Below are 23128 nucleotides of genomic sequence, written 5' to 3' on the forward strand. Positions count from 1 at the left end.
ATAGATATAATTAGGAATACAAATCTATTAAAAAAAACTAGATTGTCTCATCAGGTACCCATTCAAATACGCTGGATTCCTTTTTAATACATCTAAGTTTATTATCTTCATTATCTTTCAATATATCTACCAATGGTTTCCTAATAGCATTAAATGGAGCAGCATATTCATCAATTAATCCACACAACATTAAGCTGTCACCACGAAATATCATGCAGCCTAAATATATCTGGGTATATTCCTGTTTACTATTGCTAATTATTTCATAGACTGCTTCTAGGCATAAGCTCCCATACTGATCAAAACTTCGAAATATACCTTTGAACTGCCTACTATCACGTAATATTACATATATTTCACTATCTAAATCTTCTTCTAAGCAAAGTAACCATGATGATAAAGAAGTGGCCGGATCACTTTCTACCTCCTTAGATTGTAAATTTGAATTATCATCCCTCATTAATTTAGGCCACAGATTATGTATTTGTAGACATAAAATATTATAATTATACACAATTAAATAAGGATAGTAGTATTAGTAGTAAAGGCTCAATTAAACCTTTTTTTGAAAGTCTGACGACACTCTACTAAATGGAAATAATACCTTTTATATAAACAGCGCCATAAATTTTCCCGGTTTATTTGAGACGAGACGGTTTGGATGTAGGTGTCAACAATGATATACTTATTTAATAGGCAAAATTAATACTCTTGTCTAGTATAGGCTATAGTATGATTGTCAAAATATTTGCCTATAAACTACTCAAGAATAATTGTATTTTTAATATTGTGTCTACATTGATAGTATTATTAACTTAAATATAATTAATTAATAAAATAGATCATTATATTATTAAAAGCGCTCAAGTAATTTTCTTCTTACAAAGGTTATTCCTGTACTACAGTATATAAGGGAAAAAATTTGATCTAGATATTTCCTTCACTTGACTAAATATGGGTAGAGTGCGAACAAAGACAGTTAAGAGGGCAGCTCGTCTAATTGTAGAGAAGTATGTATCAAAGCTAACATTAGACTTTCAAACAAATAAGAAGATATCTGAAGAGGTAGCCCATATTCCAACAAAACGTCTCAGAAATAAAATTGCAGGATTTGTTACCCACTTAATGAGAAGAATACAAAAGGGGCCAGTGCGTGGTATCTCTCTCAAATTACAAGAAGAGGAAAAAGAACGCCGTATGGAACGTTTGCCTGATAAATCTGAAGTTGAACCAGATATAATCCTTGTAGATCAAGATACAAAGGATATGCTTGTAGGATTAGGTTTAGATATTCCTGTGGAGGTTGTATCACCGGTGCGTGTATTTCAAGGGAAATCTGGTAGACATTAATCTTCTAGTATAATTAAGGATATGGACTAGTTCCATTCTTTTAAGTATTTCTTGTTTTTAATTCTATGCAATACATCATTAAATTTTAATTTAGGCAATCGTCTTATTTAAGAAATATAGGGGGTGCAATAGAAATGTTAAAGATCAAATTGTGCCTTCCTTTTAGCATAATAAGAGTGTGATTTCTTGTTCCTTGTAGTACTTCTGCTACCTCTCGGTAAATTGCTCTGTTTATCTACTACTGCTTGTAGAAAAATATATGTAATATAGAAAATAACAATACATGACAATAATCCAATTATTATGTAAATTGCAGTTTTTTTTCTTTTATACTTCGCTTTTTCTTGTAATAATTTCTCTAATTGTTCTTGATTATATTTAAGTTCTTGCTGTATAGCTCTAAGTATATTTGATCTAACTGCTGCATCTTTAACTCCTATCTTTGCAATATATAAATCAGTCAACTCTACAAATTTATTATCTACTTCAGTATATCCTGCTTTATAAAATAGCTTAAATAAAAATTCACCTTTACAAATGTTCTTCTTGTTATCTTTTTCTGATGTATTTTTTTCTGCTAAACCATATTTAATAAAGAATTGAGAAACTGGAGTTTCGATTATTTCATCTATACCTATGTGATGTTTCTTATTCCTTGTTTCCTTTATACCTCGTTTGGATTCCTGTATAATTTGCTTATCTAATTTATTTGTTTGTAACCACTTGTTGTACAAGTCTATTGGAGTTTCACCATTTACATTTTCACGTGTATTATCAAATCCATAATTTTCTAATCTATTTGCTAATGCAACCAATCCTTGACTATAAGCTAAGTGTAAAGGAGTATTTCCAGAATTGTCAATACAGTTATTTGTATCTATTGAAGATTTTGATTCTAATATATTGATAGCTATGTTGGGTAAATTATTAATTACAGCTAAATGCAAAGCTGTATATCCCTCGTAGTCATCATCTCTTATCATAGGGTCAGCTGATAATGATATTAATTCACTTGCAGATTCTTCACAACCATCTATAATAGATACATGTAATGGAGTGAGGCCTGAATATCTACTTACATAATTAATTGATGCTCCACTTTTAACTAAACGATATATTACATGAGGTAGCTCTAGTTTTGCAGCCCAATGTAAAGGTGAATTTTCTAGGAATTTATCACAGAGTAATAAATTCGGTTTTTTTTCAAGCAGTATATCCAAGCAATCTCTATCTCCTCCTGAGTTAATTAAAGTTATTAAGGGAGTCCAACCAGTTAAAGGGTCTATAATATTGATATTAATATAGGGATGAGAAAGTAGAACTTTTAAACATTCTTGATCCTGTTTTTCACAGGCTAAATGTAGTAAAGTAGCTCCTTTCTTAGTTAAACTATTCACGTCTATTTCCTCATTCAAATTTGTAGTATCTTCTATACTACAATTTAACCCAAGCAAACAAGCTAGCTCCTTAGCATTTGATTTATTGATACACTTAACACATTTCTCAATCATAATTTCAACAGGAAAAAGTCATATAATTAGAATTATTATCTAATCTTATATCCAAGGCGCTTGTATATATTTACCTAAAGAACAATACCATAATGACTAACAAGCACAGCAATTCCTTTTAAAGATATATAAGAGAAAAAAAATAAGTTACATATTACATTTACGTGTATTAGAAAGTAGCTAATTCTATTTATGTACTAAATATCTATGTATGACAATTCTCAGCAATGTGTTTCTGAAGATAGAGGTAAGCTTCAGATTCTACACCATAGTCTGTGACTGCCACAGATGCAGCACCTACAACTTTGCGAGGATTACCTTCTCTGTCAACCTTGCACAAACCTGCCATTTCACCTAATTCCTTTGAATCAGGGACAGTAATTAATGGGATATTTCTTTCACGACATAAAGCCTCAACTAGTTGTTTGTAACAGTCTTCTTCACATGACTCTGATAAAAAGCAAACTTGAGCCTTCTTAGAGTCCAGAGCAAGGACTACTTCATTCAAACCACGAATCAAACCACCACGCACAGCCGAATTCCTAAGTACAATTCTAATGGCTGCAGTTAAATCAGTAACTACTTCATGTTCTAGATGTATTTGTTCAGCTGTTCGCTCTACTTCAATATCTGACATTTTTGTTTATTGTCTATAAATAAAAATTAAAATAAATATAGAAATAAACTACAAAGTAGCCGCTCCTATCCTCACGGTTTACTTGCAGTGGAATTACTCAAAATAACTAAATTTTAAGTAAAATTTCAAATTTACAATTAGCTCAAGTAGAGAATTTTTGAGACGAGACAATTAAATTATAGCGGTTTTTTTAATACCGCTTAATTTTTCAGTACAGTTGACAATTTCCCCATTCTTTTCTTAACCTGTTAGAGTGATATATTGAAACACATGCAATACCTTAGATAATCACCCCTTACACTTTACTAGAGAAATTATTATCTCTCACTTTGTGAAATATCATATATAATAAGCTTTATATGATATAATCTTGGATTTTAAATAATAAAGTCTATTTAGAAAAGAAAGAGAAGGGTAATACCTTAAAAAGTGAAAAATGAAAAGATTCCCTATTAAAAGAAATAGGAAAGAGTATATACAAACTGCATCAGGTATGAATTCATTTGATTTATATTTAGGAAATATTATTTAATATTACATATTTAATTATTAGGGAATATTGTTTGCCGTAAAACTATCCTATGCGGAAGTCAGAATATCCACCTATTAGGTACATGTATTATAGACCAAGGAGTTATACTACGGTACGTTTATAAAAGCAATATATATACAATCTTACTATTATATTATTTACTCTCTGTCTCCTACTAGTGGTGATTTAGCTGTTATACGAATTGGTCAATATGTAATATTGGAACCAAACTGCATTATACGGCCTTCTTTCAAGAGATTTAAAGAGTAAGTCTTTACTATTAACATAATATCATATATATTTTAGATTTGAGGATTTATTATTTAATAACTGAAATTATTATTAGGAAATATGGATCTATTCCAATAAGTATTGGTGATTGTGTACATATAGGGGAAAACTCAATTGTAATGGCAACATCAATTGGTTCAAATATATTAATTGGAGACAATTGTATTATTGGTATGTAATTCATATGTACTATAATATTTACTACTATTACTGAAATTTTGTTGTCTTAGGTCATGCTAGTATAATCAAGGATAACTGCATCATATTACCAAATACTGTAATATCACCTGATACTGTTATACCTCCTTTTACTGAATGGAGTGGAAATCCAGGTATGTTTTCTTTTATATTAAAATAAAAGATAACGAGATAGTATTTATTATTAATAGGTCGCCTCATCAGACGTCTACCAGAATCTACTAGCATCAAGCTACAACAGGATACCATAGATTATTATACAAATTACCAACTGATTTCACTTAACAGTCAAAATAGTATAAAAAGTGAGTCTGGATCAATATCTAGAACAAATACATCAGTTATATCAAGACTACAAACAGGGATAGAACAAAATAATAGTACTGAAATATCGCAACCTGAATTAAATACAGGTACTTAAATATGAATAAAAATTCAGATAACTATTATATATAATTAGCTATATATATTTATATCTATTGATCATTTTATACTTTATTTAATAGTCCATATTAACAAATATACCTCAGTACCTGTGGCATCTTTGCATGAGCTAAATATATAGGCGCTGTATATATATATATATTATCTATATTGCACTATAGAATACTTATAATTAAAGGTAGAATTGTATTTTCTTCTTATTAAGGTATAATTTGACTATATGAGTAAGAATAAAAAGAATAAAGAGTTTCATAATCAAGATAATATGAGAAATATATTTAATGAGACAATTAGAGATATAAGGAAGTTGGTATATCCTCATCTAGGGAAATTTCAAAGGCAACAATATGAAGATATACAAGCTAAAGCACTTGGATTTAGAACTCGGAAGTCACAGAAAATGCCCTTACCAGAATTATTAGCTCGCAAAAAGGCTACAAAAAAGCATATTGAAGCAAGAAAAGCTTTAGAAAATGAGTTAAATGTATCCTTGATGGTAGGAAAAAGTGCCAATATTATGGAGGCTGAACGTTTAAATAAGCTTGAAAAACGTGAGAAGCGTAATAAAAGAAAATATTCGAATAATATAAGTGGGAAAGGAGTGAGAGAGCATAATGGAGTGGTTCAAGTTACAAAGAAGATGCTTAAGCAATATTTAAGAAATGACAAAATATAAATATAACAAATTAGTTAGGGAAATCTTCAAGCTTTATATCATAATATATAAACTATAACATATTAGACTAATTAATAAAATCATATTTCACTACTTATTTTATTAAATTTATTTGTACTTTTAATGAATAATATCATTTACAATATTAATACGTATTTTTTAATTTAGTGAATAGTGGTTAGATATAATAGGATAATGGTTACCGTCCACTGTTTTAGTGTTATATAATTCAATTAAAATGTCTATATGCCTCTTATTTGTTATATTTGGAGTAATAGTTAAATATCCAGTTAAGACATCAACTGCTTTTAGTAGAGTATTATTGGGTCCTCTTAAATGTAGTACTGTTTGTTTCCAATGTGTAGGCTTATTAAATGGTGAAGTTTCTATAATCAATGGAAAGATCTGATTTTTGTTAGCATTCTCAACATTAAATTCTGTTGTGAATGAAATAACTAGTGAAGTTGCAAACTCAGTCTCCTTAGGCACTATATTTATTTTAAATGGCTGTCTTAACGATAGAAGCTCATTTACTGTTATAGTTTTAATATCTATCTTCGTTAGATTCGTCATTTCACTACAGCGCAACAATTCTACTGGGACAATTTCTACAATAGGAGACCCAGTTAAAGATTGAAGTGATGGAGTCAACTCTTTTAAATCTAGATCGTATAACTTATTATTCCATGGTACTATACACTCATCTATCATTTTGTGGTAATCTGCTGGACATATTTGTAGGCATACAGAAGATGGAAATATATATCCCATAGAATTTAGATACTTATCACGTGCATTTAAAATAGTATATAGCATACTTTCATATAATAAACAGTATCCCATCCATTCTGATATTATAACATCACATTTAAATTTTTGATATTTATCTGGAGGCTTACTTTCTTTACAAACACCTACAACTTCATTACCATTTATATATAAATCTAAATTCTCTAATTTACCATATATAAAATTTATTTTATTACAAAGACCATTTTTCTGAGCTATTACCTTAGCTTTTTCTAGTATATTTTCAGCTGCATCTATTGCAGCTATGCATTTAGCTCCACTTTTAGCTGCAAATATACTCAAAACTCCTGTTCCTGTACCAATATCAAGTATTATCTTGTCTTTAAAGTAAAATTTGGAATTTATTGGATTAGTAATAAAGTTAAAATATGAATTAGTTCTTACTTCATCTAGTATCATTTCTCTATGTATATCCAAATGAGAATATGAATTAAAATAAGACTCATCTTCATAAATGAATTTTTCTGTTGACTCTTTATTTGTTTCAAGTGGAAAATCAAGTAATCGATTTTCAAATTCTAGTAAAGGTATATGTTTCTCTTCAATATTTGGAATAGTAAGTGATATATTAGATTGAGATGAATATGATTCAAGGTTTTTTTTTTCAGAATTTTTAATTACTTTTTGAAGCTCTACTATAATATTTGATAATGACTTTATTTTCTTCTTTAAAATTTTATTCTCTTCTTCAGTTGTCATTTCACTATATATGCATATATTTCTATATTTATCATTACTATTTATAGGCATACAATTATCATCATCTCCTTCATATTCCTCTTCACAATCCTCTTCTAAAATTAATCTGTCATTTTCTAAAGTTAATTTCCAAAACCTTTCATCATCCCAAAATTCACTTTTTTCATTTATCTTATTACATACTTCCTCAACATCTAGATTATCATTTTGGCACTTTCTAAGATAATTTACTAGTATTACACGATCATATGCATTATCTCTAAAAATATACTTTGAACAAGTGAAATTATGTGCTTCCTTCATATGTTTCCATACAACACTTGCATATTCCGACTCAAAATCATCAAATAAGCATTTAGCATTTGGTAATAATTTAAATTCATCATTATATTCTTCACCATCTAAAAGATAGTCATCATCTTCTGTTATATCAGAAGATATATCATTTATACTATCCGATACAAATATTGTCATATTATATTATATATTCCAAATATTAATTATTTCAAAAATTAAGTTATTAAGTAGCTAATAATATTCGAACATCTATTAAATACTATTAAACAATTAGGAAACATATATTTAGTAAGGATGTTAAAATCCTACTTATGAAATGTCGTATAGTAACTAATATTATATACCCGCTCCCAAATATAGCGGGGTATGACATATTTAAAGTTATTGAAATGTTTAATAAAAGTATAGAAACGACATATGCAACTTTAATCAATAAGGATAGAAATGGAATATGCCATAATTGTACTAATGATGCTAAATACACTTGTCCAGCATGTCTAGTAAAGTCATGTTGTTTATCTTGTGTAAAAGCTCATAAGAAATTATCTGGGTGCAATGGAGATCGTATCAAAACATTAACAAGTAAATTAATACCTAGAAGTCAATATAATGAAAATGAATTATGGACTGATTTTAAGTTTCTGGAAGATACACGTAGAGTAATAGATGCAGCTGTGAGAAATTTACATAGAGATAATGTAATTTACCCAAGTACAGTAAAAAAAGATTCATTGATTAAGGTAATAAAAGATAGTAATAAACGTGATAGAACTAGTCCAATGCCACTTTTAAAAAAAGCTTGTTTAGATAGAAAAATAAAAATTGAATTTTGCCCAGTTAAAGATATGTATATTAGAAAAACAAATACAACATATTACAACAAGCATTTAAATATAATATACTGGAAAATTGAATGTATATTTCAAAGTAAAGATAGTATATTAATTAGTGGAAATTTCTCTGAAAAGGATATGTTAGGAAATATAATATTAGATTTATATAAATCTGAATATCCACAACTGTTAAATAAATTGAATATAAAAGAAGAGAGTGAATTAATCAATATGATTGAAAATGATAAAGTTGAAGTTTTCCTTTCATCTTTCAAGTCATCTGTAAAACCTTTTAAAATGAATTTAAATTTTACTTTAGGTGAGAATTTGTCAGATCAAACTATTGTTGAATATCCTCGTTTAAAAATAATATTAAGTAATAAAGAGGAACATTAACCAATATTTTAAGTTAAATTTAAATTGATTACTTTTCTTATTAATTATCTAGTATTTATATATTTAATATTAACTTCTTCTTTTTCTCCTATTAAATATAATTATGGTATAATTATTTTACGGTTATTAGATATCATTGATGATTCACCATGATTTTTAGTCTTATCAGATATACTATCTAGTGACTCAAATATACTTGCAGATGATTCAATTATCTTCTTATCTATTTCTTGAGCTTGTATTGCACTTAATTCTTCTAAAAGTTCTTCTTCATTCATTGTAGGTAGAGATTGAGCTAATACTTGGGATATTTCATCTTGAAGATCTTGTTGCTCTTTTATAGTTTCAGATAATTTCTCTAATTTATTAGTATTTAGACATGAACTTATTGATTGTTGAGCTATCATACCAGCTGATAATGCAGACATTGTCATTTGTTGTGTTCTTATAGTTTCCAAATTGAGTAACTGTTGTTCTAGTAGTAAATGTGAATTAGCTAGTTTCTCTTTCTCTTGTGTGATGAGTTTTTTACGTTTAAGAAGCATTATTGCACCTGATTTATCACCTTGTAGTGCAAGTTTGGCTGCTTCTTGTTCTAATTTCAATTCTTTTTCTTCCAATTCCTTCTGAGTTTGTTCTAGAGCCTGTGCTGCCTTTAAAGTTTTCTCCCTTGCTGAGTCAACATCTACTTCACATTTTCCTTCATTATTATCCGTTTTCTTGCGAAAAAAAAACATCTATACCCCTATCTCATATAATTGCAATCTAAAGAGTATTCAAATTTTAAAGTTAGAAGTTATCTATACTCCAAAGTTAATTCGATACCCTTTACCCGCTTAAATTTAAGTAATATATTTGGATCAGAGTTAGTAATATTAGCGGGTATAATTTAGTTTTTAGTTTTTAGATCTTGAATTATTTTTCTACATGCATACTTAATAATATAAATTTTATTTATTAAATTGAATATCACTAAAGCTATTTATTTAATTTTTTTTTATATTTTATTAATTTTTCAATTTATAAGTTTTATTTAGCTTATTAACTCATTTAGAAATATATTGGTCATTTATATATTCCTAAATATTTACAATAATATTAAAATGAATTAAATTAAATTTAAAATAAACATAAATTTATTTTTTTTTAAAGAAAAAAGTAATAAAATATTCTATATTATGAGTAATATAATCTTAAAGTAATTTTATAGAAGCTAAAATTATAGAAATTACACTTTATAGCTTAGATTTTAAGAAATTATCTATTTTATATACAAGATATATTATATATGTTTTACTTGTTCTTATTTCTAACTATATCATTTCTCTTTATAATTAGATTAAGATTAATAAGGAATAACTTTATAGTAATCTTAGGCGGCTTATTACATAACACAAATACCATTAGTTTTATTGAGTCTTTTTAAACATATTTCTCAATAGTAGAATTTAACTAAAAAACTAGAAAAGAATTAGCATATTAGATGGAATGCGAACATAATAAAAAAATACGTTTGGAAGAAAAAAAATCTATTCGGAAGGAAGAAGATACTATTGAAGATATTGATAATACAAAAGTTAATAGTTTGACAATAGAAAACTTAAATAGTTTTCTAGATATTTTAAAATCAAAATTATCAAGGCTATATAAAGATTCTAATAATGTAGTAGATATATATAGTTTAATAAGTAGTGAAATAACAGAATTATGGATGATTGGAGTATCAAGGAAGATAACTCTAAAATTTATTGAATTAGATGGTATGAATATTTTTAGACAACTATTATATATTAAAGAAGAACATAATTTTATAAATAATACTAGTGCAAATGAGATATATGGGGTTATACTAGGAATATTGTGTGATATTACTGATCCTGATATAAATGAAGGTGATGATGATATATCAATTGAAAATTACACAGATAAGACATACTGGTTAAATATACTTGAATCAATTGAACATAGTATTGAATTTAATTTAATTGGAAAAGTATTAATGAATTTAGAAAACAGTATATCTACAGATATAGATAATAATAAGGAAAATATAGATACAGCTATATCTAAAGGATTACAACTTATAGAAAATTTACTAGATATAGATCCTATTCAGGTTTCAAATAAAATATTTGCTGCTAAAGAATTATATAACATATTATTAAGTTGCCTAAAGTCTGAAAAATCAGAGATAAATTCTAATTTTGCACATAAAGCAGAGATACTATGTATTCTTGTTCAGAATTCATTAGAGTGTTGCCGAGATACTTTTGAGAATTGCAATAATTCTATTTTAGATTTAATACTGATAACATTAGCAAAATTTGGTTTAAGAAAAGAAGAACCGAAATTTATTGAAGAAAAAGAATTTTTGTTTAATTTATCAGATATTCTATCAGTTATACTATTAGAAAATGAGGCAAGAATTGTTTTTAATAAGCTAGAAGGTATTGATTTAATGATTAGGCTTATGCGTGAAGCAATATTTTTGCGTCCATTGGCTACTAAAATAATATCTTTTTCATTAATAAATTCAAGTGAAAATTGTAATTTATTTGTTGAAATGTAAGTTGGAATCTTTTATTATTATTTATTGAGAAATTATTTAATTTTTATATTTCATTTAATACCTAATAGGTATGGATTAAAACCATTATTTGCTTTATTAGCTTACTCAATAGAAATATTGGATAAAAAAAAAAAAGTTAGAAATGTTGAACAACGTGATCTAGATGAACATATATGTAGTATTATTCAATCACTAATACAATACTCAAATGGTAAGTATAAATTTAATTTTATTAGTATCCTATATATTAAAAGAAATGATTATGGAATCACATCATAATTGATTAAAAATATAATTTATATATATTAACAGAAATAAACTCAAGTATATAAAAATATTTCTTTTTTTTATATATTTACAGAAAAAAAATTTAAATAGAATTATAATTCTTTTAATATATGGGAGTTAATATTTTATTTAGAAATATCTTAATTTCTTTAACCAAATTACATTTTATTTTTTACTAGATAAAAATTTAAAACGTGTAATTAACAAATTTGTGGAACATGATTTTATAAAGACAGATGCAATACTTAAATTAAGGAAATTTTATTCCAACAATGTTGAGGAAGCATTTGATTTTCTAGATGATAATAATTTAGATGATATCCAAAATTCCAAACTTGTAGATGCTGGTTTATTTACTATTCAATTAATTGATCTAATTCTTTTACATCTAATTGTATATTTAGCTCAAAATTCAAAACTCTTCTCAGCACCATTACCAATTAATAATATTGAACAACTATTTTTAAAATATAACTTAAAAGGTTCTGATATTCTCAATAATATTGAAGACTATTGTGAAAATTTAGGAAGTAATGGGAAAGAAGAAGCTGCAAAACTACATTCAATTATTAAATATTTTAAATCTATACAATTTAAGCCTTAAAAAATAAATACAAAACTGAATCTTTCTTTTTTTTTATTTCTACTATCAAACTAAACTATTTTAAAACAAAATCATGTTGCTTAATATACCCAAGAAATCTGTAATCTCACTTTCTACTTCAGAAGAGCTCATATTTTTATCAAATGTTTCTTCATTAGTCATAATGTTATTTTTTGAATCAAATTCCTTAATTGGTCCTAATAATAACTCAATTAATTTCTTAGCTTCATCAGTATCTTGTTTAGTATTATACATAGCAACACTTAAACTAACCAAACGAACCAATGGTTCTGTTGAATTTGGTCTAAAAAATTCAATTAAATGATAATCACCATCAGTAGCTACCCAATCTGGGTTCTGTATCATTTGAAATACATTATCAAATGGTTTCTTATTATCATTTGTTGTATTCCTATTTAAAGTTTTTGGTACAATACTTTTAACTGTTTCGTTATTAGATATTGTTGATGGTAAGACTGTAGTAGTATTTATAAAATTAGTAGTTTCTGTTATATTAGTTGATATAGATCTTGAGTTATTGAGTAGCTCAGAATTTTTATTTTTTTCCTTAGATAAATCCTCTTGTTTTAAAATTTTGTCTAAACTAGAATGTTGTAAATTCAGTTTATTCTCGGGTAAAGTACTATTTAATAAAGTACTTATTGGTAAAGAACTATTTCCAACTTCTTGATCACTAAGTGATATTTGTAGTCTTCTATCTTGGATATTACTATCCTTTCCAATTGAAAACTTTGCTAGTTCAGTAACAGTTAGCTTCCTTTTAGTAACTTTTTTGTTATATGGTAAAATTTCATTTTTACTCTGAGTATTAATTTGAATACCTAGGTTAACCTGAAATAGGTAAGTAAGTGCTGTAATTGCAAAGAACCATCTAATCCCTATACTCATTTTGATATCTATAAATTTACTCTATAGAGAAAAAGTAAAGAAATATATAGGTAGTTAATCAAAATAATAGTGTAACAATATTAAAAAGAAATGTACTTAATGTATTATCAAGTAAAATTTGTCAGATTTTAGGTAAATCGTTGACGAGACTATTAAGAATTTGCATGTGTAGAAGATATAAAACTCTTATATTGTCTATAGGTATACCTCAAATAAATGATCATTTTAAACTAAATATAATAATTGTTTAATTAATAGTTCAGTATAAGAAATCTTCTTTTATTGAATTAGAATAATAAAATTTTCTTTAAGAGATTTCGGTCATAAAATAATTCCAATCTTGTTGTCATATGCAAAAATCACCATAATGCGGGAAAAATAGCAAGCAAAAAACCCGCCTAAGTTTTTGTATTTTTTTTCTTATTATAATTTAATGGTTTAAAACCCCCTAGCACTTACATCTAATGGAAAAATAATATAATGGATAAATGTTAATTAAATTCAAAAATATACTAATTAAATATTAGTCTAAATTCACTGCAAATACGTATTTTGTTAGGTAATTTGACAGATATTTGTGAAGATGGCTGATAAATATATTGATAAAACTCAAGAATTAATGGGAGATCTTAATAGTAAGGATATTCATCTATTAAAAAACCCATGGCTAACTTTAACATTGGCATTTATATTTGTATCTAATTTTCTAAAAAAAAGTGTTGTAAAGATTATTTCAGATTGGTATAAGGGGTTAATACTCTTAATTTTAATAGGAATAATTATATGGATAACAAGCTTTGTTGAAGGTTATCATACTGAATTATATAGAGAGCTATATATTACTATATTAAATATAGTGTGGTGGGTATTTTTAGGTTTCCTGAGTTCTGTTGGTCTTGGATGTGGTCTTCATACAGGGTTACTATTTTTATTTCCTCATATATATTCTATCATATCTACAGCCGAAACTTTCAATACTTTTAATTTCGATCCAAGAATTAATATGTGGCGAAATATACTAGGACCTGGTGAGTATTTTCCTTGTAATATACAAGATCAGCCAAATGAAATAGATTTACCAATTTCATTATTATCACTCTTATTAAAAATTTTACCTTATTCACTTTTATGGGGATTTGGTACTGTTTTAGGAGAGATTCCACCATATGCGGCAGCATATGCAGCTGCTAAAGCTCGCTTGAATATTAATAATAATATTAAAGGTGCTATAGGTCATTTATTTATTGCAAATGCTAATGATATTAAAAATGAAGATCTGAGATCTATTAGAAATGATAAAATTAGTAAAGAAGGAAATATAATAGAAGATTTAGATGATTGTAAGTATGAAGTGAAAGCTTATAAAAGTACTTTTAATTTGTCTAAAGAAACAGCTACAATGATTACAAATGAGAACTATAAAAATTTAGATAGAACTGATATTACACAAAATCAACTAGATAGTTTTAATATAGAAATTGTGAATAATAACAATGAAGGTAAATTTATAAGATTAATGAAAATTATAATATTGAAGTTAATTGAAAATTTAGGTGGATATGGTGTTTTTGTATTAAGCTGTTGGCCAAATTTAATGTTCGACTTATGCGGTATTGTATGTGGTCACTTTATGATGCCATTTTGGAACTTTTTTATTGCCTTAGTACTTGGAAAATGTATTGTAAAAGTATTACTTCAGACTACCTTTCTGGTATTTTTATTTTCAAAGAGATATGATAGTCAACATGCAGAAATAATAATGTGGTTTGTTCAATTTTGGCCATTATCAGTAATTTTTGGAAGAAAAGATAATTTAAAAATAAGAATACAAGAAGAATTAAATTATATAAGATATATATTAAGTTCTGGAGATAGTAGTAATAAGAACATGACTTCTCCTTATAAGAATTTTGAACTTAACACACTTTGGAATATTTTATCACAAAAATTAACAATATCTGCAATATTTACATTAATAACAATCTTTATAATTTTATCACTTTTAGTGTCTCTTATTAATGAGGCTGCAAAATATCAACATGAAATAAATAAAAAGAAAATTAGGAAGAGAAATTAGTAGTGGTATTTTATACTTGAATTAAATATTTTTTTTTTTAAGAAATATTTATTATTTCCTTGATAAAATTTAATAATTAGAATCTAATCTATATTAAATAGCGCGTTTAGAAGGCAAACATATACTTATTAAGCCTAAAATATGAATTTTTTATATACAATATTGTTTAAATTTGTTAAAGAGTGAATTATTCCTTTATTAGTATATATTGTTTATTTTATATATTTTGTTGAAATCCTCAGTTATATCATAAATTATATATTTATAACTTATCAGTACATGCAATTACGTACAATAGAGGGGTACCGTACTCAATAGCATAAGGCGCTAATAGTGGAGACAACTATATTACTTATTGGGTTATTTTTCCCTTTTAAAAAAGTACTCGATACAGAAATTAGAATTTTTTTTAAATCTTATTTATTAATAATTATCTGATTTAATTGAATTTTAAGTTACTACTAATCAATAAATCAATAATGGTTAGATCATTTGGTACCAAGTATAGAGGTAATTTTGCACGTGGTCGAGGTTCGTTAAGTAATATTAAAAGTAAATGGAATGATAACTATTAGAAATAGATGAAATGTAATACATGCAACATTCAAATTATATTCAATGTAATATGTTACTTGAATTTTATATTGTTATTTTTATTTAGTCATATATTTAGTGACTATTATATATAAATGGATATATTACCCTATAAAAATTAAGAAATAAAGTAAATAATATTTAATATTTAAACTACTAATGAGATATATATCTAACGTATACTTTTTATTTAAATTTAGTGTTATTGGAAAGATTTACTTTTGGATTATTTCTAGACTATTTGATCTGCATACTTGACTAATTATAGATACATTTATATATATAGTATTTTAACTAAACATTTAGAATATATTTGAATGTAATCAATGAAATTTTAGATTTCCCATTAATACTTGGTACTTATTGAATATAATTGGAAATGTTAGGTTCTTAGTTGAAGATATTGGTTTGAATTGTTGCGAGATTTCATTTTCATTCTATTTTACTGATATACCAATTATTATTCCTATTCTTTTATTTGCATTCTTACTTAGATATATATGCATATATATATATATATATATATATATTTGTTCTGTTTATAGGTATATCTGGATCACGTCGTGGGAACAGTCTCGGAGGTTTTAGAAAGTCAAGTATTGCAAATGGAAATGCAAAGAGGAGACAATCTCTTAGTAGCTCGACAACTAGCCGTAGTCGAATATTTGAGGTACATGGTGGTCGTAGAGTAAATACAAGTATTGGGCGTCTAAATAAACGAAAGACACTTCGTCCAGGTAATAATAGAAATATTACAAATATAGGTAAACCTGGATTTGGAAGAAGACAAACTAACACTAGGGGTAAATTTAGTACTAGAGGTAATATTAGTAATAATGTAAGGAGAGGAAGGAGTGGTATGAGAGGAGGTCGTGGCAAAGGTAGAAATGGGAAAGGAAATAATAGAATATCTCAGAAAACAACAATGGCTTCTTTGGTATGTTTCAATAATGAGGACTATGATATTACATAGTATTTGAAAATAATATTGATGGGGAATTTTTGAACTTCTTTAAACAACTTTCTTCTTTTTTCTTTAGGATGCTGCGCTAGATAGTTATATGGGTGTTGATGCTTGTAAAGCTCGTCTAGACTCTCAACTTAACTCCTATTTTTCAGGTCAGATTGATATGAGTGGTAATGATAATGTAATGGCATCAGAATCATCTCAACAACCAAGTCTGATTACTTTGTAGTTATTAGTGTATTTGTTATAACTGATTCAAAGGTTACCTGTTAGTATGCGCCTTTAAATAATCTAAATTTATTCAAGTGGTTTTATGAGGTACATATTGGAACTAGGATGCTAGTTTATTAATAAAATCATGTTTAAACAATATAACAGGTTATATTACCATGAATTAATATTGAATTATTCAATATAAATACTAGAATGTTAATGTATTAATTTATGTTTAAACAAGTATTTATGTATAGAAATAAACAAGAAGATATTGAATTTATTCTGAATATCTTTGGCTTAGACAAAGTACAGATAGCTAGAAATATAGAGATATTTCCCAAAATTTCTCGTACAGTCAAAATAATGACTAAATATCTTCAATATAAAAGATCTTAGATCTTATAATCTAACTATTACAAGATAGTAAATGAAAACTTATAGTGAAGTATTTTGACTAATTTGCCTAATACATTATTTATATATAATTCCTTTCTTTCTTGAATTATACTTTATTCTTGTAGATTTGTTAAGATAATTAGATGTAGATATATTTCATTGACTACAATAATAATATTGAACATTAGTTATTAATAAAGTATGAAGTAGTATAATCCTTTTCATGTTTCAGTGCTTTCCATTATTGTTTTGGTAAGATGATAGACTTTTATAGTGTAATATACCATGAACTTGTTGTAAATCTTCCATATGATCTTTACTTTGCACTAAATCATGTATAGTACCATTACTTAATGCTCTGCCAAATTCACTTTCTCAAATATTTTTAGAATTTAAATCATAATTCCTCTTATTAGTACTTTGATTATCACTCACAATTTCAGTTTCATTTTTGGAAATGACTTTCAAATCATTTAGATAGGTTAAATCTTGATATGTGATATTAGTGTGATCTAACTCATTATTTAAATTTATCACTTGATTGTTAGAATTTATTAATTCTTTATTATCAGTAGATTTTACATTATTTTGTGTATTCAATAAATTTATTTAGTCCATATAAATATTTTTTTGAGTTGCATTTAAGGCTAAAGGATATGAAGTTTTAGTGTCTGTTATAATATCACTATTATTACTTATAAAATCTTTATTTACTCCTTTATCTTCTGTATTTACCTTATCTATATCATTATTATCCCAATTAGATTCATTTATATCATGAAGTGCATCTCCTAAATGTGATTGTTCCTTTTCAAATTCTTTATTTATGGACAGTGAATTAGAAAGTTTTGAATATAGTAATACTTGTGAAGAATTAGAAGAGTTATTATTATTATATTCTATATTTGGTTGCTTAGTACATAAATATGATTCCTGATCATTATGAATATGATCTTGGCTATGTTTATTTAAAGTCATTAATTCCTCATTAGTATTAATATGTTTAGTTTCAGTTTCTATATTACAACTCTCCATGGATTTGAACTTTTGTTTATCTAAATTCTCATCTATAACTTCATTGGTTACTTGAACCTCACTATTAACTTCTTTATGTTGAGTAGAATCTTCAAATACATGTTTATTTTCCACATTATCTACCATTTCATATTTCTCTTTATTTTCACCAACAGAATCTCTATATAAAGATTTATCTATTTTCAAAGTATTATTATGATCTTCATTAGTAGTTTCATAAGTATTAACTTTGTCTTCAATATTTCCACTACAAAGTATATCTGTTCCATACATTGGTTCAATAATTACATTATCACTTTGGATTACAGGTAAATTATCCAAAATCTTTGTTTCCTCATTATTCGAATGTAGAAATATATCTTTAAGATCTACTTTTTCTGTATCTAAATTCACTTTTTCCAAAATATTAATATCCTGACTATAATTATAACAGTGTTCCTCATTACTCTCTATATTTGACATGGTATTGTTACTTTTTCTTAATTCAGATTCTTTAGTGTTGTATGTACTGGCCTCAACATTTGCATCATTTGCATGATCTGGTAAAATATTATCTTTTCCATATTCTATATCCTTATTATATAAGTCTGTATTGCATAAACTGGTATTATTTATTTTAGTATAGTTATCATTTACATCTTCAGTAGATAATATAACCTATAAATAAATAAATAAATAAATAAAATATAATTTTGAAAATAATATACAAATAAATCTGAAAATAATACATAACTTACATCACTTATAATAATATTTCGTATAGTACTGAAATACCTCTGCCAAAATAAATTTTCATTCATTCTCCGTGGTACAAGTTCATATCTAATATTACTTAGTGAAGGTATTAATACAAGTAGGGCTGCAGCCCATTCTGCATATGGGATCTGGTCATCATCTAATGAAAAGTTATCTATTTTATATAATTGACAACTCTTTAGAAATTCATTGGTATCTATTGTTAATTCCTCCACCTTTTTTTTAATAGTCTTGTAATTCCACTTTAAGACTGTATTTATTGGTAAGTCCTCACTAGCCCACTGTACAATATGGAACCATGGAAATACATGATCTTGTAATGTCTCATCAAAGTCCTTCATTTCAATCTCAAAATCTTCTGTAAAATCTTCAATACTTTCTGCTACTCCCATTTCTAGTTAATCCTCTGAGTTTTATATATTCAAATTACGTCTTCCTTATTTTAATTCTTAATGCATTAATCTTTACAAAGTATAAAATAGAAGATGCTAAAAAATTACTAATAGATAAATTCCCAGTAAATATCTTCACACACTATAATAGGAGCAACCATTTACCTTTCTATTTTTAGCTACCACTATACCTGGACAGCATAACAAAATTCCATAATACCGCATAAAAATCAAAGGCGGTAAAAGCTCCGCCTTAAATAATTTCAAGCGCCTTTAGTGTTTTGTAGTTACATTAGGAAACAAAAAAAAAAAGGGGGGGGGGTTGGATGCGGTGAAGTGGGAATAACTGGATGATATTGTTTGGTTAGATAGTATAGATAACTACAAGATTTACATTTAATATTAGTATTTAAAGAAAGAATTAAAGTTAAAATAGACACTTCTAGAATTTACTGCTTGATAATATTAATAAAGTAAATATTAAATTATTAAACTCTACATTAAAATGGATCCAGGTACGTATTTAAATACCAGGAAAATATGAACTTTTAGTGAGATTAGAATAATACTTCAATATATGACCCAATAATATCTAATAGTAAATAATGGAAATCCTTGGGAATCGGTTACTAGTAACTAAAAATAGGTATAATAGAGGTGCAGGAATATTGCTAAAATATAGTAAATAAATTATTTCCAAAACTTTAATTTTATTTGGAAATATAATATTGCTAAATTTTAGGCATATATGGATTTTATATAATTAAATATCTCCAAAGACTATTGTGATTTAATATGAGATTTTTCTCTTCTGGGTTTGAATTATAAGTACTTAGATTATTTCACAAACTATATATATTGAAAAAAAAAGTGTTAAAGTGTGTCTTAAGTGAATTTTAAGAACTATATTTGACAATAAATATATTGAAGATTCTGTCTAATCTCATTAATATTCCTAGTATTTATAGATTATACATGATAATTGATAAAATATGTAATGTCTTCAGTTTTCTTTATATCATTGTTCCTTTTAATATGTTTTGCATTAGTAATTACATATATTATATATGTAAATAGTTTGCTTAGTCAAAAGACACATAAAAAGATTCAAAGAAAGGTAAGCTTTATATGGAATAATGGTTTAAATGGGATCTTATTTTATTTACTCTTTCTTATAGAAACCAAGAAGAAAAGATAGGGAATACTGGAGTATAGATGGTTAAATAGTGTATATATTGTTGTTATATTAATATTTAATTAGTTATATATCAATGAATAATATTACAACTTAAAAATTACTCAGATTTCAATATTAAGTTTTATATAAATGTGGGAAAAAGTATCACCAATATCTTTCTATGACAGATTAATTTAAGTGAGATATTATTAGTTATTTAATACTTATAATTTATTATGAATAGAACCCTTTTAATTATTTAAATCTTATGATTATTAGTTTATTATTATTTATATATAATATACTTCCAGTATTTACAATAATTTAATTTATAAATCATTGAGGATATATATATGTGAGATTTAGATGTATGAATATAGTAATGATAATAATTTCATATATAACTGAAATTAACTAACTGGATTACAATAAAATGAAATATATAGAATTTATACCTTTAATAGTATAATATTTAGATATAGATCTAAATATACTTAGCTAGTTTAATAGTTACCTCATAATTAAAATAATATTTTCTTTTGAAACACTTCAATTATATATCTTATGAGTATGAGTATTATAGATTTTCCAAAGATATCATTGAATATTCAAATATTATAGTCTATAAAATCTCTTTAATAATTTAGAAATAATATTTTCTTTTTCCATTTTCATTAGTAAAATATATAATAAAAAAAAATTCCAATAATTGAGTATATAAAGGTATATAAATATAGACTTGAGGTAGTTGAATATTTTAAAGTTTATGGTTCCAAATTAAATCTTATATTTTATATTTGTTAATATTACTATTAAAATAATTTTTCATAGTTATATTTCATAATATATCTTACATTTGCCAGATATACTTATAACTAATTTAAAATCTTTTTATTGCATAATTCCCATAAAATTTCGCCATCTTGACCTAATTGAAGATCATCTACATAATAAGGTATGCAATAAACAGCAAGATTATATAGTAAACCTTTAGAAAAAGGTGATTCATTATTTTCAGGATATGATCTAAGATAGGAAATCTTGTTCCATGCCAAATTTTCCCATGTTGTCAGATTATATATAGCAAGAAAAGAATGATATACAATTAATAAAGTAGTTAGAGCACCCATAAAAATACTTAACGAAGCAACCAAAATTAGTATAGAAACATCGGATAAAGTAAGATTAATTTTGGTCAATTTTGCTGTAAATAAAACCGTGTATATGCAATATAAAATCCATATACATTCAGGTAATTGAAAAAAACATAACCACCAAAATTTGCATCTATTGTACTCCCCAATACAATGACCGATCCAAGGACAATGATGATCATGGGTTCTTATACATCTTTCGCAATCGATACAATGTTTAGTTCTCAAAGGTTGATACATTCTGCAATAATCACAAAATCTTAGTCTTATTCCCTTTTGATACATTCTACCATTTTTAAATGTATAAAAGCCATTTGAACTTCGAAAAGTAGTCGAATTTATATTATGACTTTTAATTCGTGGTAATAAGTCAATCTCATCAGAAGAATAGGGAGATTGTGGTACATCAAAATCATTCTGTATACTTGTTGCCTCAGTTGACAGTTGAAATGCGTTATCCATTTCAAGTTCTGGAGTTTTGCGACCTTCAAAGTGATAATTATTCATCATATTATTTATATTTATTGGTGATTTCATTGCAATTTTTTGAATTAGTTGACTAGGAACATTTTCTATTGCTATACTTAATGCTGCAGTACTCTTATCTAGCCTAATAGGTGATATAAGTTCCTTATTATTGAAGCAAGTATTATCGTACAATATTGAGTTTGATAGAAAAATCTTATCAGTTACATTATTATTGTCATTTATATCAATAATCCCCTTTTCCAAATTTTCTAATTCTGTATCCTTGTCATCTATAAATAAATCTGAATCTATTAAATTGTCATGGTTTAAATCAAGATCTATATCATCACAAGAAGATGTAAACGTAAAATTTAGTTCCTTATTATTAGTAGTAGTATTAATATCTAAATTTTGGTTATCAAAACTCTTTAGTTCAATGGAAATTGCATCATTATATGAATCAATTAGGCTGTTAATAGGTTTCAGCAATGTAGATGGACATGTCTTCAAGTAACCAGGATCACTAAATGATGTTAGTATATAAATTGTATAATTAATTAAACTGCAAACTACTGTCATCCCTATAATAAAAGGACCATTTTCATTATACCATTTATTAGATGTATAGTTGATTAATAGCCAAACAGGATAATATACTAAAATCTTACCAATACACACAGCTAAACCAGTCCAATTAATGCTATTTGTAGAATCTAGTAAAAAACGAGATGGTAATAAGCCTAAAGGATTTTTTTTCGAGATGGTATAGTGCATTATCCTTATATTTTCCCCATATATACTATTATATATAAACAGTTAAGGGATAGATTTTGATTTTCATGAGAAATAATA

At 26.1% G+C, this 23128-nt stretch overlaps 15 protein-coding genes across 15 annotated transcripts, besides 26 other annotated features; 7 read left to right on the forward strand and 8 right to left on the reverse strand.

Moving 5' to 3' along the window:
• Positions 1-37: 37 nt before the first annotated feature.
• Positions 38-460, reverse strand: CMU_011010 (LSM domain-containing protein; the record flags this gene model as incomplete). The annotated part of the gene is made up of 1 exon (XM_002142466.1): positions 38-460. One exon carries the CDS (start codon positions 458-460, stop codon positions 38-40), a length of 423 nt encoding a protein of 140 aa, XP_002142502.1.
• Positions 461-805: 345 nt separating this feature from the next.
• Positions 806-859: a sequence feature (AT_rich).
• A 95-nt stretch (positions 860-954) lies between these two features.
• CMU_011020 (40S ribosomal protein S17, putative) lies at positions 955-1350 on the forward strand (the record flags this gene model as incomplete). The annotated part of the gene is made up of 1 exon (XM_002142467.1): positions 955-1350. The coding sequence occupies one exon, from the start codon at positions 955-957 to the stop codon at positions 1348-1350; it is 396 nt and encodes a 131-aa protein (XP_002142503.1).
• Positions 1351-1487: 137 nt separating this feature from the next.
• Positions 1488-2861, reverse strand: CMU_011030 (uncharacterized protein; the record flags this gene model as incomplete). The annotated part of the gene is made up of 1 exon (XM_002142468.1): positions 1488-2861. One exon carries the CDS (start codon positions 2859-2861, stop codon positions 1488-1490), a length of 1374 nt encoding a protein of 457 aa, XP_002142504.1.
• Positions 2862-3066: 205 nt separating this feature from the next.
• Positions 3067-3498, reverse strand: CMU_011040 (40S ribosomal protein S12, putative; the record flags this gene model as incomplete). Its single annotated transcript, XM_002142469.1, has 1 exon — positions 3067-3498. One exon carries the CDS (start codon positions 3496-3498, stop codon positions 3067-3069), a length of 432 nt encoding a protein of 143 aa, XP_002142505.1.
• A 17-nt stretch (positions 3499-3515) lies between these two features.
• Positions 3516-3546: a microsatellite.
• Positions 3547-3934: 388 nt separating this feature from the next.
• CMU_011050 (uncharacterized protein) lies at positions 3935-4940 on the forward strand (the record flags this gene model as incomplete). Its single annotated transcript, XM_002142470.1, has 6 exons — positions 3935-3989; positions 4052-4142; positions 4210-4296; positions 4377-4492; positions 4552-4657; positions 4724-4940. The coding sequence occupies 6 exons, from the start codon at positions 3935-3937 to the stop codon at positions 4938-4940; spliced, it is 672 nt and encodes a 223-aa protein (XP_002142506.1).
• Positions 4018-4050: a sequence feature (AT_rich).
• A 243-nt stretch (positions 4941-5183) lies between the features above and the next one.
• CMU_011060 (uncharacterized protein) lies at positions 5184-5639 on the forward strand (the record flags this gene model as incomplete). The annotated part of the gene is made up of 1 exon (XM_002142471.1): positions 5184-5639. One exon carries the CDS (start codon positions 5184-5186, stop codon positions 5637-5639), a length of 456 nt encoding a protein of 151 aa, XP_002142507.1.
• A 94-nt stretch (positions 5640-5733) lies between these two features.
• Positions 5734-5806: a sequence feature (AT_rich).
• On the reverse strand, positions 5799-7622 carry CMU_011070 (uncharacterized protein; the record flags this gene model as incomplete). The annotated part of the gene is made up of 1 exon (XM_002142472.1): positions 5799-7622. The coding sequence occupies one exon, from the start codon at positions 7620-7622 to the stop codon at positions 5799-5801; it is 1824 nt and encodes a 607-aa protein (XP_002142508.1).
• Positions 6603-6624: a sequence feature (AT_rich).
• Positions 7621-7672: a sequence feature (AT_rich).
• A 162-nt stretch (positions 7673-7834) lies between these two features.
• CMU_011080 (uncharacterized protein) lies at positions 7835-8674 on the forward strand (the record flags this gene model as incomplete). The annotated part of the gene is made up of 1 exon (XM_002142473.1): positions 7835-8674. The coding sequence occupies one exon, from the start codon at positions 7835-7837 to the stop codon at positions 8672-8674; it is 840 nt and encodes a 279-aa protein (XP_002142509.1).
• A 2-nt stretch (positions 8675-8676) lies between these two features.
• Positions 8677-8747: a sequence feature (AT_rich).
• A 28-nt stretch (positions 8748-8775) lies between these two features.
• CMU_011090 (SNF7 family protein) lies at positions 8776-9411 on the reverse strand (the record flags this gene model as incomplete). Its single annotated transcript, XM_002142474.1, has 1 exon — positions 8776-9411. The coding sequence occupies one exon, from the start codon at positions 9409-9411 to the stop codon at positions 8776-8778; it is 636 nt and encodes a 211-aa protein (XP_002142510.1).
• A 198-nt stretch (positions 9412-9609) lies between these two features.
• Positions 9610-9638: a sequence feature (AT_rich).
• Positions 9639-9653: 15 nt separating this feature from the next.
• Positions 9654-9752: a microsatellite.
• A 2-nt stretch (positions 9753-9754) lies between these two features.
• Positions 9755-9883: a sequence feature (AT_rich).
• Positions 9884-10157: 274 nt separating this feature from the next.
• Positions 10158-12135, forward strand: CMU_011100 (uncharacterized protein; the record flags this gene model as incomplete). Its single annotated transcript, XM_002142475.1, has 3 exons — positions 10158-11239; positions 11312-11454; positions 11711-12135. The coding sequence occupies 3 exons, from the start codon at positions 10158-10160 to the stop codon at positions 12133-12135; spliced, it is 1650 nt and encodes a 549-aa protein (XP_002142511.1).
• Positions 11253-11303: a sequence feature (AT_rich).
• Positions 11526-11643: a sequence feature (AT_rich).
• A 60-nt stretch (positions 12136-12195) lies between the features above and the next one.
• CMU_011110 (uncharacterized protein) lies at positions 12196-13044 on the reverse strand (the record flags this gene model as incomplete). Its single annotated transcript, XM_002142476.1, has 1 exon — positions 12196-13044. One exon carries the CDS (start codon positions 13042-13044, stop codon positions 12196-12198), a length of 849 nt encoding a protein of 282 aa, XP_002142512.1.
• A 222-nt stretch (positions 13045-13266) lies between these two features.
• Positions 13267-13301: a sequence feature (AT_rich).
• A 211-nt stretch (positions 13302-13512) lies between these two features.
• Positions 13513-13570: a sequence feature (AT_rich).
• A 57-nt stretch (positions 13571-13627) lies between these two features.
• CMU_011120 (uncharacterized protein) lies at positions 13628-15121 on the forward strand (the record flags this gene model as incomplete). Its single annotated transcript, XM_002142477.1, has 1 exon — positions 13628-15121. The coding sequence occupies one exon, from the start codon at positions 13628-13630 to the stop codon at positions 15119-15121; it is 1494 nt and encodes a 497-aa protein (XP_002142513.1).
• Positions 14246-14266: a sequence feature (AT_rich).
• Positions 15122-15140: 19 nt separating the features above from the next.
• Positions 15141-15200: a sequence feature (AT_rich).
• A 322-nt stretch (positions 15201-15522) lies between these two features.
• Positions 15523-15555: a sequence feature (AT_rich).
• Positions 15556-15600: 45 nt separating this feature from the next.
• On the forward strand, positions 15601-16911 carry CMU_011130 (uncharacterized protein; the record flags this gene model as incomplete). The annotated part of the gene is made up of 3 exons (XM_002142478.1): positions 15601-15652; positions 16261-16652; positions 16756-16911. The coding sequence occupies 3 exons, from the start codon at positions 15601-15603 to the stop codon at positions 16909-16911; spliced, it is 600 nt and encodes a 199-aa protein (XP_002142514.1).
• Positions 15826-15868: a sequence feature (AT_rich).
• Positions 16210-16245: a microsatellite.
• A 992-nt stretch (positions 16912-17903) lies between the features above and the next one.
• On the reverse strand, positions 17904-19477 carry CMU_011140 (BSD domain-containing protein; the record flags this gene model as incomplete). Its single annotated transcript, XM_002142479.1, has 2 exons — positions 17904-18986; positions 19037-19477. The coding sequence occupies 2 exons, from the start codon at positions 19475-19477 to the stop codon at positions 17904-17906; spliced, it is 1524 nt and encodes a 507-aa protein (XP_002142515.1).
• Positions 18989-19013: a microsatellite.
• Positions 19478-19936: 459 nt separating the features above from the next.
• Positions 19937-19970: a sequence feature (AT_rich).
• A 748-nt stretch (positions 19971-20718) lies between these two features.
• Positions 20719-20761: a sequence feature (AT_rich).
• Positions 20762-20857: 96 nt separating this feature from the next.
• Positions 20858-20892: a sequence feature (AT_rich).
• Positions 20893-20903: 11 nt separating this feature from the next.
• Positions 20904-20958: a sequence feature (AT_rich).
• Positions 20959-21288: 330 nt separating this feature from the next.
• Positions 21289-21356: a sequence feature (AT_rich).
• Positions 21357-21428: 72 nt separating this feature from the next.
• Positions 21429-21503: a sequence feature (AT_rich).
• A 26-nt stretch (positions 21504-21529) lies between these two features.
• CMU_011150 (DHHC zinc finger domain-containing protein) lies at positions 21530-23050 on the reverse strand (the record flags this gene model as incomplete). Its single annotated transcript, XM_002142480.1, has 1 exon — positions 21530-23050. The coding sequence occupies one exon, from the start codon at positions 23048-23050 to the stop codon at positions 21530-21532; it is 1521 nt and encodes a 506-aa protein (XP_002142516.1).
• Between the last annotated feature and the right edge of the window lie 78 nt (positions 23051-23128).

This window comes from Cryptosporidium muris, genomic scaffold, assembly GCF_000006515.1.
Source record: "Cryptosporidium muris RN66 scf_1106632373469 genomic scaffold, whole genome shotgun sequence".
Lineage (NCBI taxonomy): Eukaryota > Apicomplexa > Conoidasida > Eucoccidiorida > Cryptosporidiidae > Cryptosporidium > Cryptosporidium muris.